At 43.1% G+C, this 16,987-nt stretch overlaps 1 protein-coding gene across 1 annotated transcript; it reads right to left on the bottom strand.

Annotated features, from left to right (window-relative positions):
- Positions 1-1,420: 1,420 nt before the first annotated feature.
- On the bottom strand, positions 1,421-8,631 carry DPPA4 (developmental pluripotency associated 4). The gene is made up of 7 exons (XM_059922172.1): positions 8,608-8,631; positions 6,706-6,865; positions 5,323-5,486; positions 5,185-5,235; positions 4,783-5,062; positions 2,763-2,958; positions 1,421-1,451 (listed from the first exon to the last, which is right to left on the bottom strand). Exons 1-7 carry the CDS (start codon positions 8,629-8,631, stop codon positions 1,421-1,423), a joined length of 906 nt encoding a protein of 301 aa, XP_059778155.1.
- Positions 8,632-16,987: the final 8,356 nt, after the last annotated feature.

The raw sequence follows: 16,987 nt of genomic DNA, 5'->3' as shown, positions 1-16,987 counted from the left end.
GGCTTCTCTTGTTGCAGAGTACGGGCTCTAGGCACACGGACTTCAGTAGTTGTGGCACGTGGGCTCACTAGTTGTAGCTCACGGTCTCTAGAGCGCAGGCTCAGTAGTTGTGGCGCACGGGCTTAGTTGCTCCAAGGCATGTGGGATCTTCCCGGACCAGGGCTTGAACCCGTGTCCCCAGCACTGGCAGGCAGATTCTTATCCACTGCACCACCAGGGAAGTCCCCCAGAAATCCTTTTGTATTGTTAGGGGAAGATAAACAATGAATTACAAATTAACATGTTAGAGACAAGTGTTATGGAAAAATAGAAATCGGGACCCAGGGTGCTTATAGGGCTGGAGAAACAGCTTGTGATTTTAAATAGGGGGTCAGAGTATGCCTTTTTCACAAAGTGGCATTCGAAGAAAGAACTAAAAGAAAGTTTACCCTATTGACATGTGGGGAAAACAGCATTCCAGCCAGTGACAAGGCCCTGAGGTAAGAGCGTGTGAGGCATGGTCAAGGAATAGCAAAGGCAGGGTGCTGGAGATGAGGCAGGAGATGAAGGGGCATGGGGTAGAATTCACTTTAGTTAAGGTCTTGGAGGTCATTACAAGGACTTTGGTTTTCCCTCTGAATGGGATCCATGGGAGGGTTTTCAGCAGTGTCATGATCTGACATATTTCAAAAGGATCATTTCACATACATAATTGAGAATTTTGTTTTAAAATAAAAGCTTTAATTTCAAAATTTTCTAGTTGCCTTTTTACTAGAGGCACTATAATTTATCATTCAATGTAGGACACTTTAAAAAATAATATATAATTTACATATAAGTAAAATACAGACATCTTAAGTGCATAGCTCTGTGAACATTTACATATGGGTGCATCTAAATAACTGCCACCCAAAACAAGGTAAGCTCACTTAATTATGCGGAGCCAAGAGGCATAATCAGGACTGATTGCTTCCTTGTGAACAGATTCTTTGGGGCAAGAATATTATCAGTGATATATTGTATCACATCAGGAAACACATTGCTACTCTTACCATTCCTGGTGATGATAAGTTTGAATACTTGGTTAAGGTGTACATAACCAAATTTGAACTTTTGCCTATAAGCCCCATCTTTCCCAATGTAGAAATTTACTTGAGGCACTTTCAAGTAAATTAATTCCATTCATCGAATTAGCATTTTTAAAATGTCCCCATCTCCTTTCTCGTCTGCTCCCTTAGGGCTGGGAATCTTTGGAGAGATAGCCACTTCCACTTTTGGCAGTTCACAGGGTTTTTTTCATGCAACCCTGTAAGCAGGAAGCATGGAGAGTGCAGAGTGGCCCAGAGTTCAGCTGTCAAATAGCACCGTGGAGTTGATTTGTAGTCACTACTCTATCATTAATTATAATCATAGCTGTACCCTTTTTACTGGTATTGTGATCTCACTGCAGGCTTTTCATTAATACTTTATTCCTAAAAAGCAAATGAAATGTTTTAGAATCAAGACGAAATATCAAATTGCATTCTTGAAAATAACCAAGAAACCCACTCCTGGAATGCCAATAAAATTGCCCTTGGGACTTCCTTGGTGGTCCAGTGGTTAGGACTCAGTTCTTTCACTGCCATAGCCCCAGGTTCAATCCCTGGTCAGGGAACTAAGATCCCGCAGCTTGAGCTCCCCCCAACCCAGACCCACTTGAGGCTTTTGTCCTCTGCCAGCTGCCCTAGATCTCTGGTGTTCAGTCATCATGACGCCAAAAGTGGGTGCCCAGCAGGCCAACAGAGAGCTCGGGATGAAGCCCAGGATGACTCCTGGACAATTACAGGGTGAGGAGACGGATCCCTGGGAGCCAAGTCTGGGCTGCTCCAAAAGCCCCTCTGTTCAGATGGATGGGCTTCTTTCCATCCTCCTCCTCTGCAGGCCCCTCTCCCAAGCTAAGCCCGGAAACACACTTGGCCCAATTTAACAGAAAACACATGGCAATCCCCTCCAAGCATCTTACTGCTTCCCTTCTCCATTTGTATCTTTCAGAAAATACCTACAATTGTAGCCTCTATTTCTCTCCTCCTCTTATTCAACCACCCCCAAATTATCTATATTCTTTATTGCTTTGAATCCCTTATCTTTTCCAATCAAGTATGTTATCTCTACCTTCTTTATAAGACAATTTCCCCATGCAAATTCTCCCCACTGACTTCATATTTCAGGTTTTCTCCTTGTTTCTTTTCTGTCTCCTTTAGCATGCCCCTAAAACACTGCTGTTCCTTGAAGCTCTGTCCTCGACCCAATACAATTCTTATCCTTATCAGTGTTCAAGTAATTACAGAAAAACTATCTAGAAGCCAGGTTTTTCTTACTTCCTCCTTTCCACCTAGACAATTCTTCCTTTAAATTAAGAAACCTCTTCTTTGATACCAGTCATCACATGGTGATACGGTTGTTTATGTACCAGTCATCCCCCTTAGACTGTAGGCCACTTCAAAGAAGGGTTTTTTTTTGCTAGTCATTATTTCTGTGTAGTGCGTATACCGGGAATATAGTAATTATACAATTGGTTACTGCTCCAAAATTATGGGTCTCCAGGTACAAGCATTATGCCTTGACATACAAATGCCCTTTCTCCTAGGAATACACTTACTCAAGTAAAACTTTTTTGTGAAAATCTTTATTGACAACTTGTGCTTGAAATACAGGGCTAATTAAGATGAATATGTATCTCCTCTCTCCCCCAACTAAAACCCAAATGCCCACTTTTAGTGTGTAGAAGGGTACCAGGTGGTTACCTGTGCACACACTCAGGGCATAGCATGTTGTCCTCCAGGTGTGGGGGAGGAAGATTGCCCGCAGGTGGCAAGAAGAGCGCAGACACCCTCCTTCGTTTTTCAGGCACCCAAGCCTGTCCGGCATGAAATTGTAAATGAACCCAGCCCTCTCTGTTAGCAGGGAGACCTCTCCCGTGAACCACACACCACCAGACCCCTGGGGAAGGAAAGAGAGGTTCAGTACGAGCATAGCAAGACCAAAGTCTAAACTTCGAGTTTGCATCATGGCCTTTGATGCTACTGTCTTCCTCAAGTGCCAGCTCCCAGATATGAACCCTGAAACCTAACTTACTCTACCCTGTTCCCCTTTAGAAAATAATGCAAAAACAGTTCCTGTTAAATATTTTAAAAGAAACAAAAAACACATTTGGATGCGTAGAGGCAAGTGGGTAGATGACAGTGTGGCTGGGAGGGTGGCAAAGCTTTACCTCTGCCCGTCTTAGGTTTTCACCTGGGACTCGGACAAAAAAGACTAACAAGGGAGAAACAGCTGATGAATTCATGCAGTGCACATAGTGCAGGAAAAACGCAAAACCTAGCTCAGAGTGGCAGCTTAGAATTCCATCTTATGTAACATCTTTGACAAAGAACAATACATTTGCAAAGAAATGACAGGACAAAGGGAAGCAAGGGTGGCTCCCAAGGGTGGCAAACAGTGGGAAGGTAAATATACGGGAGGAAACTAATGGATGAGGTTTCTTTGCTGGTTGCTCTGGTGCCCACTCTCAGTGGCTAAGTCTGTCTCCAGCAAAAGGAGAATAGATAATCCTGCCTTAGGCCGAAAAGGGAGAGCTTTTTTGGGTTTGCTGCTTTTTGATTGCCTTCAGCTCAAGATTTTTATGGCAAAGAGGCATATTTTGGGGTGATGTTCTGGTTTCCTTCAATAGAACGACTAAACCAGAGTGGTCTGGGAAGGCCCTCATAAAATAAGTTCAGGGACTTCCCTGGTGGCGCAGTGGTTAAGAATCCGCCTGCCAATGCGGGGGACACGGGTTTGTGCCCTGGTCCAGGAAGATCCCACATGCCGCAGAGCAACAAAGCCCCTGAGCCACAACTACTGAGCCTGTGCTCTGGAGCTCACGAGCCATAACTACTGAGCCCGCACCTAGAGCCCATGCTCCACAACAAGAGAAGCCACCGCAATGAGAAGCCTGCGCACCGCGATGAAGAGTGGCCCCCGCTCGCCGCAACCAGAGAAAGCCCCCACACAGCAACGAAGACTCAACGCAGCCAAAAATAAATAAATTTAATAAATTAAAAAAAAAAAAAAGTTCAGAGGTCTCAACTTTTTTTTTTTTTTTTAGTGACATCAGTGGTTTAATGGATGGGGGATCTTACATGTCTGAAGCAAGATCCTGGAGCAACACCCAACTATGTGCAACAGACAGTGGGCAGGGCCTGGCCCCAGGCTTTGCTCCCAAGGGGAGGGGGAGGTTACCAGTTATAGGGGGACAGGGGTCTCAACAGGCATTGTAATGTGCTAACCAGTTCATGGTCTTCCTTAATTTTATCTCCTGTAACTCTCACAATAACATCATGAGGTAGGTATTATTATTAACCTACATTACCACGAGCAAACTGGGAACTAGATTAAATAACAGTTAATGCCACTTACTTGACAGACGCTAGAAGATCCAGGGCTTTAGCTCAGGCAGTTGATTTTAGAGACTGCTTTTACTTTTAATTCTTGAAAGGAGGCGAAAAGAAATGAAGCCAGATTTCTATCCCCTTCTGATGACCTCATTAATTTAGCTCACTGGTTCTCAAAGTGTGGTCCCCAGATTAGCTGTGCCTGGGAGATTGTTAGAAATGTAAATTCCTAGGGCCTACCAGACCTGAACCAGAAAAATGTGTGGATGGGGCCCAGGAATCACCAGGTCTTCGGATGATTTTGATAATACCCTGAAGTTAATCAGCGGTTAATAGCAATTAAACTTATTTTCCCACCTGAACCAGAAGCAGTTCTTACTAATGAGCTTACCACAGGTCTCTTGTGATTGCACCGACTCCATCTTCACGGCCCTGGCTGTCATTCTGCTCCAAGAGGCAAACACAGTTCCCGGGTCAGAGGCAGAAGTTGATACAACTTCCTGAAGAGTAGAAGCTCCTTCAAGGGCAGGTGCTCCCTCCTCAGGAGGAGCAGCCACTTCAGAAGACATCTTGTCATCAGAACATTCCAGAGGTAGTTCCCCCTTGTCCATCAGTGATTTTCTTCTCGATAGTGATAGGATCCTGGCCTCCTCGGCTGTGGCAGGAATGTTCTACGTAGAGGGTTTAAAAGATTAAAGACAATTCTTCTACTCACCTTTTGACGCTAAAATAGGTGATTAGGATGAGAATAACTAAACCTTCGACTTGGCCAAATTCCCTACAAATTACTCACTTTTTGATGAGGGTAGGCATGTTCACAGAGTCGTTTATATCCGTCTAGTTTCTAAGACGAGAGAAAAATGAGTTAATAATCAAACTGAGGCTCGTAGTCTTCCTCCCAAGAGCATCCACTCCTACCCTGGACACTCACCGGGCCTTTGGTGCTCAGTTTTAACTGCTGGCACCAAGCGCGCACAACATCCCTGTGAATCAGATTGACAGGCGGCAGTATAGAAGGTAAAGGAGGAATTGGCATCGTCTTCTTCTGAGGTTTCACACTGTCACAACATTGTGGCATTTTTCGTGGACAGCAAGCTGAAGGAGAATGAGATAAAATTAGCAGTAATTAACTTTTGGGGCTTCCCTGGTGGCGCAGTGGTTGAGAGTCTGCCTGCCAATGCAGGGGACACGGGTTCGAGCCCTGGTCCGGGAAGATCCCACATGCCGCCGAGCAACTAGGCCCGTGAGCCACAACTACTGAGCCTGCGCGTCTGGAGCCTGTGCTCCGCAACAAGAGAGGCCGCGATAGTGAGAGGCCCGCGCACTGCAATGAAGAGTGGCCCCCCGCTTGCCGCAACTAGAGAAAGCCCTCGCACAGAAACGAAGACCCAACACAGCCAAAAAATAAATTAATAAAAAAATAAAATAAAATAAAATAATTAACTTCTGTGTAGCCTTCTAAAATGTCAAAAGTACAATCACTTTTAGTTCTTATAGTCTAATCCCCACTGTAAAATTAAATGACTTGCCAAAGACCACGTAACCTTCAAGGGATAGAACCTCAAAACTAAAACTGACAATATTTCTGAATCCCTCAGTATTTTTACTTCCTAAAACTCCCTACTACTCACGCACACTTGCTCTTTTGTGGGAGCTCTAAACCACAGACTCTGAGGAGGTTGACCTAGAGATTGCACTTCTGATGCAGGGAATGATAGAAGTTTTAGACCTGAGGTCATAACTACTAGGCGATGCCTTGCCCTCTCACCACAAAACAAAATAAGCCACCCAGAAATGCTACTCAATGACTAATACCCATAATTCTGGCAGCCCACCCCACTAGGGCAGCACTCTTGTCTCCTGCTGCACCTCACGCGCTCTCACCATTCAGGAAAGACTGACGCTAACAGTCACTAGGTTTTACTGAGCGCCCATTACTGTCGGATGAAGTGTAGGCTGTTTACCTAATTATTCTGTGTAAATTACAACTGACCCTCCACCCTGACCTCAATCCAACTCAGCAAGGTAGCTACTTTCCTCATATTTTTAAGACAGGAAGTAGAGTTTCAAGGATGGGATTTTGAATTTATAGCTCTCTGTCCCCAGATCATTGCACATTAAGATCCTTAACTCCCAGAAGCTAGAGTAGGCAAAATAATAATCAGAACCAGGAGGTGAGATTTAAACTAGGCTTTGAAGGAAGTGTAGGATTTGCAGAATACAGGACTGAAATTTCTTCCCTACTTTTTCAGAAAAATACCTCAGTCTTCTCAGACCCAGGGAAATAAGATTTGAGGAACTGTAGATCTCTTACCTCTGTTATTTTTTATAGATCTTTTTCTTTTGGTCTCCGTTGCCGAGTTTTCTAGTATATCTGGTTTACCAGAAGTCCCCTGTCCCTCTTCGGCATCTACTGATGTACGTTTGAATTTGCAACTCATATATTCTTCCTCTGTCTTCTTTGTGGAGTTGCACTGGGGATAGAGGAACCAGAAAGTCACTCCTCTGGGCGTCCAACCCACCACATACACTACCTGACTTATGACACCTCACATCCAAGGTACCAAGATAATCATTGAACTCCACTGGCAACATGGATTCTCTTCTGGGTATCATCTTAATACTCAGGTTTATTTATAAGAAAGGGAAGCAGTGATAGAGAAGTGGAAGGCCAATCTGAAAGTATGAGAAAAGGGGAATTCCCTGGCGGTCCAGTGGTTAGGACTCAGCACTTTCACTGCAAGGGCCAGGGTTCAATCCCTGGTTGGGGAATTGAGATCCCACAAGCCTCGGTGGCAAGGTCCAAAAAAAAATGTACGAGAAAAGCCTATATATATATGTAAACAAAAGTCATAGAAGAAACTAGCCTCTGCTTTGGTGAAAGCCCTTACATCACCCACAATATCCATTATCCCTCACCTGGAAGGTTTTTTTTCCCCCCTTTCCTCATTCCCCCTCCCCTCCCGTTTACCTCTTCCAGATAAACCTTTCCCATACTATTTCCTCAAGCTACTGCCACAGAACTACTTTCCTTTCCAACCTAGTTACTTTGCCTGAAAGGATATCACTCAGCTCCACACACACCACCTTCCCTTATATTCATAGTCTTAAACCCTTAATCCTCTTTCAGAATCTCACTTCAAGTGTTAGTTCAACTGGTAACCTTTTCTCCACTTTATAGACCAATACAAATCTACTGCACATTGCCACATTCCTACCACTTGTCAGTTGCAGTTTTACATTTGCTTGTGTGATTTGATCCACGCCTCTTACTCCATTTGATTATAAACTCCCCAAGGGTAGAATTCCTTTCCCTCTGATTGTAGGCACTCAATAAATATTGGTTAATTCAAGAGAAACAAGAGAACAGTGAGAATAAAGCTGTTTGATACAAAGAAACAACATTTTTGAGCCTATAGTTTCCATCAGGTATTGTTCCACACGACAGACTCCATACTTTCCTTCTTTTAATCCCCACAGCAATCCAGCAACAATCTATTATTTTGTTTTTCAGATGCAGAAGCTGAGGCTCAAAGGTTACATAACTAAGGGCACACAGGTAGGCACTTGAGATAGAAATTAAACCCCAAGTCAATATTAAATCCCAGATTTGCTCCCAAATCTAATTCCTATCACCTCCAAGAAGGGAGTACGAATTACATTTTTACATCCCTATAGCAGGTTTACATTCATATTCAAATCTCACATTGGCACAACACTTACACAAAGTGCTCACTTTGTACCTCACTCACTTTGGGGCCTCCCAAAAGTCTTAGTTAAAATTGGGAGGGCAAAAAATGACCTAGCTCTAGGAAAGAGACCCGGAGAGCGGTCAGGTTGCACTGGCAGAGGGGTTCAATTTTTCTCAACAAAACCCCACAGCCTGTCTGACTTTAGTTGCTGTCCGCAGTGCTCCCCAATACGTCTGGTTTCCCATTGTTCCTTGGCCCTAACGACCCTAAGAAAAGATGAATCCAGATGCAGCAGTTTTGATCTCGAACCTGTGTCTGTAGAAGGGAAATTAAAGGATCTGGTCCAGTATACCAGGGAGCAATCATATCCAGGAACTTGATTTTTTTTTTCAACAAGTGAAGGGAAGGAAATTCTAAGGGACCTTCTTTTCTCCTCAAAAGAGGGAGTAAGCGTGCCCAAGAGAAAGAGAAACACGAAGATTGACAAAGACAGACAAAAGCAAACCCATGCAGATTGTACTTACCTCCTTGTTCTTTGCACTCTCCATGCTCAGAAATCTCAAGCTTGATAAAACGAAGACTCTCCTTACTTCTGAAATGGCCCCCGGCCCAAGATTGCTCTTTTAAAGGCTCCTCCTCCTTCCGGCACCCGTAAGCACTTTTCCTTTTCTCCTCCCCTCTGTTCCTTCCCCCACAACCTGTGAAAGCTAAGCTTGCACACTTTCTTATTCATGAATGACTATCGTATGAATGAATACATAATAACATTCTGGGCCCTTTCCTGTGAGTTTTTTAACATTATTACGGAGGGTGTGGTTCCGGAGACATTGGGAAGTTGAAAATTCCTTCAGAAAAATTCCAAGGGAAAAAGAAAAGTTGCTAGAGACTTCTGAACGGGATGTGTGACAGGATTTAATGATGAAACTTGTGGAAACAACAGAATTCTGGGCCAAACCAGTGGCTTGAAAGCAAAACTGTTTTCTTGTACCATATATGTTTCATTTCTTAAGCAAGTTACTCAACTTATTAAAACTTCAGTTTTCCATCAGTACTAATAATAACTAGAACCTTCCCATCTGCCAACAACTAACAATAATAGTTTTAAAAGTCCATTGAGGGACTTCCCTGGTGGCTCAGTGGTTGAGAATCTACCTGCCAATGTAGCGGACACGGGTTTGAGCCCTAGTTTGGGAAGACGCCACATGCCGCGGAACAACTAAGCCCGTGCACCACAACTACTGAGCCTGTGCACCACAACTACTGAAGCCCGCGTGCCTAGAGCCCTAACTCCACAACAAGAGAAGCCACCACAATGAGAAGCCTGCGCACCGCAAAGAAGCCTAGCTCCCGCTCACTGCAACTAGAGAAAACCCGTGCACAGCAATGAAGACCCAACGCAACCAAAAATAAAATAAAAATATTTTAAAAAGTCCATTGAGTATTTGTTTTGTACTAATTCTGGGTTTAAAGGTTCACAGCCATTATTATTATTGTCATTATTAATTTTTTTTCTTGGCCACGCCACACGGCTTGCGAGATCTGAGTTCCCCGACCAGGGATCAAACCCATGCCCCCTGCAGTGGAAGCATGGAGTCTTAACCACTGGACCACCAGGGAAGTCCCACACAGCCATTATTTTATTGTTCTCCATTTCATAGATGACAAAAGTGTGTATAAAATTGTGTTGGTAACTTGCTCGGCACAGTAAGTGAAAGAACCAGAAATCAAGTTTAGGTTTGCCTGATTCAAGTATTTCATTGAATCATCTTCCTTTTCCCAGTGTAATTGAAGGTAACATTACTGAGTTCTAAATTAAGAGATACCTAATGCTGGGCAAGATATAATCCATGATTTGTGTGTTAATAGATGGGAGTGTGTGTTGAGATTATAATTTAGAAATTCTTAGGCCAACCGCTATTTGGGGAAACACAATTCTAAAAGAATTGCACCTGGAATTCCCTGGTGGTCCAGTGATTAAGACGCAGGTTTTCACTGCCGTGTTCCCCGGTTCAATACCCGGTCAGGGAACTAAGATCCCACAAGCTGCACGGCACAGCCAAAAAATAAAAATAAAGACAAAAAAAAAGAATTGCACCAACCATTCAAAAAAAAAAAATGGGTTAAATAATGTCCTATATATTCAATATAAAGAGGATTAGTACAACTTAAAATATTTGAGCATAATTAATACTACTGAATTATTGAATGAAGTAAAAATCCAAATATCTTTTTATCCTATATATACATATATATTATCCAAACAAATGTAAACTGTTCAATTATGACCCTTGAAAAGGAGGAAAATTTCCTACATTTGGCAGCCTGCAATAGGGGTTTAGACCTCATGGAGAAAGTCAAGAAAGTAGCAGATCTGAAGGACCAGGTGAGCTGACCTAACTGAAGAGTGGAAGGTGGGGAGGGATCAGCCCAGCTCTGTTCTGAGGGGGAGGAGGAAAGTGTAAACTGAGTCTCGATAGTTTGGCTTTTTTTGTTTGTTTGTTTAATTAATTAATTTATTTATTTATTTTTGGTTGTGTTGGGTCTTCGTTTCTGTGCGAGGGCTTTCTCTAGTTGCGGCAAGTGGGGGCCACTCTTCATCGCGGTGCGCGGGCCTCTCACTATCGCGGCCTCTCTCGTTGCGGAGCACAGGCTCCAGACGCGCAGGCTCAGTAGTTGTGGCGCACGGGCCCAGTTGCTCCGCGGCATGTGGGACCCTCCCAGATCAGGGCACGAACCCGTGTCCCCTGCACTAGCAGGCAGATTCTCAACCACTGCGCCACCAGGGAAGCCCAGTTTGGCCTTTTGATCTGTAGGCTAAGAGCAATGGAAAGCTATTGAAAAATTCAAGATGGCAGTGGGGATGGGATGGGTGTGAGTGAGCTCTGATGAGCATATTTTAAAGGTCTCTCAACTGCAGTGAGGAGAAAGAAGTGGAGCTGAATCAGCACAGACACTGGAAGATGAGTTAGGAGGCCAGTGAGGCATTTTTAGGCCTGTGAAGACTTGTGACTGGGTGGTGATGTAGAGTTGTGGCTAAGAAAACAGACTCCAGGGACTTCCCTGGCAGTCCAGTGGTTAAGACTCTGTGCTCCCAATGCAGGGAGCACGGGTTCAATTCCTGGGCTGGGAACTAAAAAAGAGCAGACTCCAAAGCCAGACTGCATTTGAACCTCGACCTATTCTCTTCTAGCTGTGTGACCTTGGCCAAGTTATCTAACACCTCTAGGTCTTTCCCTTTCTTCACTTGTAAAATGGGGGTGACGAAAATGATACCCCTTGCTCAAAGGGTTGTGGGAGAGTGGAGTGGGCTCTCACATGTTCCAATATATGGTGTCTGGCACAGCACGTGTTGGATCAATGTTAAATGTTTCTATTATTAGCATGTTGGAAAGGAAGACAGATTTGAGAGATATGGGGGTATTTCTGCCAGGTTTTCTTTTGTCTTTGTTTTTATGTGTATTTTCTCTTCCCCCAAAATTTTGATTGAATAAAATGAGCTGAGTTAATGAGGCCTATAGTTGTTTACCTGGAGGCAATGACGCTTAAAAAGCCATTAATCTGCATTTACACTAGATGAAACAGGATTATATCATACATAACCACCATTTCATATTTGATGGGACAAAGAGATTTTGTGAGAGGTGTGACTGTGGAGGCTGGTTGGAGAATTTGCCTGAATCTCTCTGCACTGTGTATTCCTAGAAGTGCTGTTTCCAAAGTTAGGCTTATTTAAAATGTATGCATAGCTCAATTCATATCCAGAGAGATTTTGCCAATTTAAAAGTGTATGAGGGCTTCCCTGGTGGCGCAGTGGTTGAGAATCTGCCTGCCAATGCAGGGGACACGGGTTCGAGCCCTGGTCTGGGAAGATACCACATGCCATGGAGCAACTGGGCCCGTGAGCCACAATTGCTGAGCCTGCGCGTCTGGAGCCTGTGCTCCGCAACAAGAGAGGCCGCGATAGTGAGAGGCCCGCGCACCGCGATGAAGAGTGGCCCCCGCTTGCCACAACTAGAGAAAGCCCTCGCACAGAAACGAAGACACAACACAGCCATAAATAAATTAATTAATTAATTAAAAAAAAAAAAAAAGTGTATGAGAACCCCTCTTTTTCCATATCCAAGAGACTGGTACTTTAACAAGTACACTGGAACTTGACACACCTAATTTATGACAATGTACCTTTTAAATAGTATCTCTTATAGTGGGAAATTATTGCTCTTTATTAGGTTATTTTATTTTAAGAAACAGGTCAGTCATTTAGAAGTAAATCTAGACAGTAAAGTAGGCCATCAGCTTTGTTAATAACTTTGGTTAAAAAAGGGAAAAGTTGGAGGTAGCTGGTAGAGCTGATAATGAAATTAAAAAAAAAAACCAAAAACCTGTCTCTTTATAAACTATCTCTCTCCCAACCTCCCTCCTTCCTTTCTGCCTTCCTTTCTTTGTGTATTAGGCACTAGTAACAACAAGGTGGTTTTGGTCCTTAATTTCTTCACAGTAGAAGAAGTTCCCAAAATGTGAGCAAACCTAGTGGTGTGAATTATATACCTAGTTTTCTTTGGCATCTGCTTTAAAGAACAGGACGTGCTGTGCTAATCAGTGCAGATTTACCATGAAGCTACTAAAGCTTAAGCTTTGAGTACTTTACTTGCACTGGCCCATCCCAAGATCCTGTGAGGGCTCTAGCAATTGGCATTCATAGCTTTATATTCTTTTTCTTAAAAAGGGAACTCCTAAGTTGTATAAGCTTCAGACCTTATAGATCTGTCCCAGTGATTATACATAAATACTGAAATGTTTGCATAAAACAATAACATTCCTTGATAATCTCGCCTAATATGTTCTCCTTTTGCTTCCCCTTCCCAGCATCCCCTCTCTCCTCCCAATTAACTGCTCCAAGAGAATCATTACTCAATTATTAGGTTTCTAGCTTCTGATCTTCCTGTATGTGCTAAGTGCCAAAGTAATTGTGTGTCCTAGGGCCATTATCAGCCCTTATGAAATTTAGTATACATCTGAAACCGATAACACTTTGGAGCTGACAAATTGCAAAAAAGCATCCACTCAAGTAGACCAGTTAGAAAAAAGTTTCCACTTTCTCCAGGCTGATGCAGCTCTGAGTGAGGCCACAGGGATTGACAAGGGGCTCCTGAGCTTTATTCCAGCTTCAATTCACATCCTTTCTCTGGAGCTTCCGTGTGGAGGCCACTACTTGTACTATTACCATGGCAGTTCTGTGTGCCTGGTTTATTTCAAATATGTTATTGAGGACATCTTCAAAAGCTTTTTGAAGCCAAAATAAATTATATCTACCAATACTCCAAGAGATTCATCACTGCCGTGGAAGATATTGATGTTTCCCAAAGGTTGTTCTTCACCAAGCCAATTGATAGTGTCTGTAGATAGGTGAGCGTTGATTTCCCAAGTCTTTGTTTGTATGTTACTGGGGAAGAGAGGCAACTGTGAGCCTGTAGGCCTTAATGAACCTATTTGAACTGAAAACAGAGAAATACCTGGCTCTGTACTAGTCTTTGTGATCATATAAACTCGCCTAGATACAGTGACCTACTTCAAAGTAAAGGAAAGAGAATACAGTAGGGAAGAACATTTTGTACTCTATTACAAGTAATCACTAAAGGGATGTTGCCTATAAGCTTAGACTATACATAATGGCCCATCTCTGGGAACCCTGTCTCCTAGGTAATGACCATTAAGCTAAAATACCTTTGTTTAGCTCACAGGAAACATCCTGAACAGGTCCACCTGTGAATGACTACAGGGAGGAAGAAATTAACACATCTCCTCCGGAGACTGACAAGGAAATGTTTACTCCCTCCCCCTTCAGCATAAAAGAAGCCCAAATTCTTTTTTTTTTTTTTGGCCACATCATGCGGCATGCGGGATATTAGCTCCCCCCAGGGATCGAACTCGTGCTCGTACAGTGGAAGCATGGAGTCTTAACCACTGGGCCGCCAGAGAAGTCCCAGAAGCCTGAATTCTAACTCAGACAAGATGGTTCTTTGGGGCAGGAGTCCACCATCTTCTCAGTCTGCTGGCTTTTTAAATAAAGTCACTATTCCTTGTCCGCAACAACTTGTCTCTCAATTCATTGGCATATTGTGCAGTGAGCAGTATTAGCTTGGACTCAGTAACAAGACCATTCCTCCATTTCCCAGTGTGAGGGATGAATCCCTCCTTCCTCATCCTCATTCCCCACCAAGTCCTATCGGGTCTACCTCCTCAATGTTTCACAATACTGCCATTCCTCATCTTCATCCCCGCAGCTACCGTTGTACTCAGGATTTCATTTCTTCTCGCCTGCACCACTGTAATAGCCTCCTTATTGCTGTTCTTATCTTCATTCAGCCTGCCCCTTCCAAACCATCCTCCACGCGAGGCTTACTATAGAAGGCTGTGCTCTCCACCTCCAGGGGACACGAGTATGACGCGAGTGGTGTCCCCTAGAGTCCTTTCAGCTCTAGTGTCCCAGTGATGCAGGGAATAGAAAACATGAGTACATGAGGCTTTTTTACCTAGACGACCATCTCAAGGAACTTAGGAGTGAGACTTTGTATAAAAGCAGGCTTAATTTAATTCTGCGGCATGTATGCATTTTTGCTCAGAAGCCTTAACTGCTGTTAAATATAATTCACTTTCTTTGACTTTAAATGTTACCCAGCTCTGAAATAGGGTGGCTTTTATAAGAATTGCTTTCCTCCTGAGCTAAAAGCATAACCATGAAGAGAACAGTAAGAGTAACTTAAATGAGAATGATTACTAAATAACTGCAACCTCCAAGAGAAGATAGGTAATATTTTGCATTCAGACAAGCCTGCCTTTCATCTGAGTATCTCAAAGGAAGGCAAAATGTAGCTGATTCTGTGTTATGGTTGAAAATTACAACTGTGCAATTTCCTTATTCCTGAGTGTTTCCCTTCTCAAATATGATAATGAGTTAAAGCATCTCTAGAATTCAGTGTATATTGATTTTGAACACAGGTTTCTCTCTCTTTTTTCCTCCCCTCTAACGTCAACCTCAAGGTGCAAAGGCATCGATGGACCACTTGCCTTTGTGGCATTGAAGCATTTGCTGTCATGGGAGAAAAACATAATGATAAGTGATGAATGGACATCTTTCTGAGCTGTTCTAAAGTTGTGGTGGAAAAATACAGAGATGAAGGAGATAAAACATCTTTTGCTCCCCAGAATCAGTTCAATCATGGCGCTAACAAGCACATCAAGAATGCGTCGGAGAACTGGCCTCTTCACTCTGCTGAAGCAAAAGATTTACAGGATGTGCTCAGTGGTATAAATGGAAATTCTGCCTATTAGAGCCCTGAATTGCACTACTGTAAGTGTTCTGCATATTGATAGTAGGTCTAGAAATTTCCAGAAATACATTGCGACTGATCCTCTTCACACACTTTCTCTTGTGAGGTTGTGACCTTGTATTTTTTTGCTGACTTTAAAATGTTCATATTGTACCTGTCTATAGGTGCATGCATTTTTTAAAAATTTTATTTATTTAATGTATTTATTTTTGGCTGCATTGGGTCTTCGTTGCTGCGCACAGGCTTTCTCTAGTTGCAGTGAGCGGGGGCTACTCTTTGTTGCGGTGCGCGGGCTTCTCATTGCAGTGCTTCTCTTGTGGCAGAGAACGGGCTCTAGGCTCACGGGCTCAGTAGTTGTGACTTGCAGGTTCTAGAATGCAGGCTCAGTAGTTGTGGCGCACAGGTTTAGTTGCTCTGCGGCATGTGGGATCTTCCCGGACCAGGGCTCGAACCCATGTCCCCTTCATTGGCAGGCGGATTTTTTTTTTTAATTTTATTTATTTATATATTTATTTATGGCTGTGTTGGGTCTTCGTTTCTGTGCAAGGGCTTTCTCTAGTTGCAGCAAGTAGGGGCCACTCTTCATCGCGGTGCGCGGGCCTCTCACTATCGCGGCCTCTCTTGTCGCGGAGCACAGGCTCCAGATGCACAGGCTCAGTAATCGTGGCTCACGGGCCTAGTTGCTCCGCGGCATGTGGGATCTTCCCAGACCAGGGCTCGAACCCGTGTCCCCTGCATTGGCAGGCAGATTCTCAACCACTGCCCCACCAGGGAAGCCCAGTGCATGCATTTTTGATTCCTGACATAAGAGAAGTTAAACAGTGAGACTCTAAATCTCTAAATAGATTGGAGAAAAAAAAAAAAGACCTTTTTTGAAGGTTAATCACTCACAGAAAAAATAATATAAGCAAAAAGTAAGCAATATATTTTTTCCCAAGGTAATTAAAATTTAAGAACAGGTGTTACCATTGATGAAATAAAATTCATATTTTATGACAAGACGAAAAAAATTTAAACGTAAAATTTTTCTCTGTCCATTGGGGCCTCCTCCCTCCCCTTTAGTGTATATTATGCATCCGAATTAACCAAACCTCCTTAGGAGATAACATTCCTTCTTAATCTCACCAAGGGTCACAACTCCTTAGGAGATAACCTTCCTGACCTACTACTCGCTTTGTGTGTGTAGATCTGGATTTTGCAAACTGTCAGTAATACATCATTTAATGTATAGCTGTCTGTCCCAAAAACTTATATAACCGTGCTTTGACCTCTAGAGTGGAACAATTTCTGGAGATTTCTGAGAAGCTATTCCTGGGTTATAATCCTCAGTTTGGCTCCAGTAAAATTTTCCACCTCTTTCTTAGATTGACTGATTTATTTGTCAATGCCATAAAGGAAACCAAGAGATCCAGGCTTCGCATTTTCAGAGCCTCACGTTTAGACCTGTAGTTCTGGAGTTCAAAGATCTCCAAAAGAGATTATCCCTATAGCCAGAGATGTACTATCAGGATTAAAAGAAAATATGTATCAATTGTTCAATTTAACTGTTAGAAGTAAACACTTTCTACAATTG

The sequence above is a fragment of the Balaenoptera ricei genome, chromosome 4 (genome assembly GCF_028023285.1).
Source record: "Balaenoptera ricei isolate mBalRic1 chromosome 4, mBalRic1.hap2, whole genome shotgun sequence".
Classification (NCBI taxonomy): domain Eukaryota; kingdom Metazoa; phylum Chordata; class Mammalia; order Artiodactyla; family Balaenopteridae; genus Balaenoptera; species Balaenoptera ricei.
This window is presented reverse-complemented; position numbering and strand designations above follow the sequence as displayed.

Coding starts and splice junctions, on each gene's coding strand:
- DPPA4 (XM_059922172.1), bottom strand. CDS start 8,631: ATGGAGAGTGCAAAGAACAAGGAG. Junction 5,063..5,184: donor ATGCCTACCCTCATCAAAAA/GTGAGTAATTTG, acceptor CCCTCTACGTAG/AACATTCCTGCCACAGCCGA. Junction 1,452..2,762: donor TGCCCTGAGTGTGTGCACAG/GTAACCACCTGG, acceptor TTTGCTTTTTAG/GAATAAAGTATTAATGAAAA.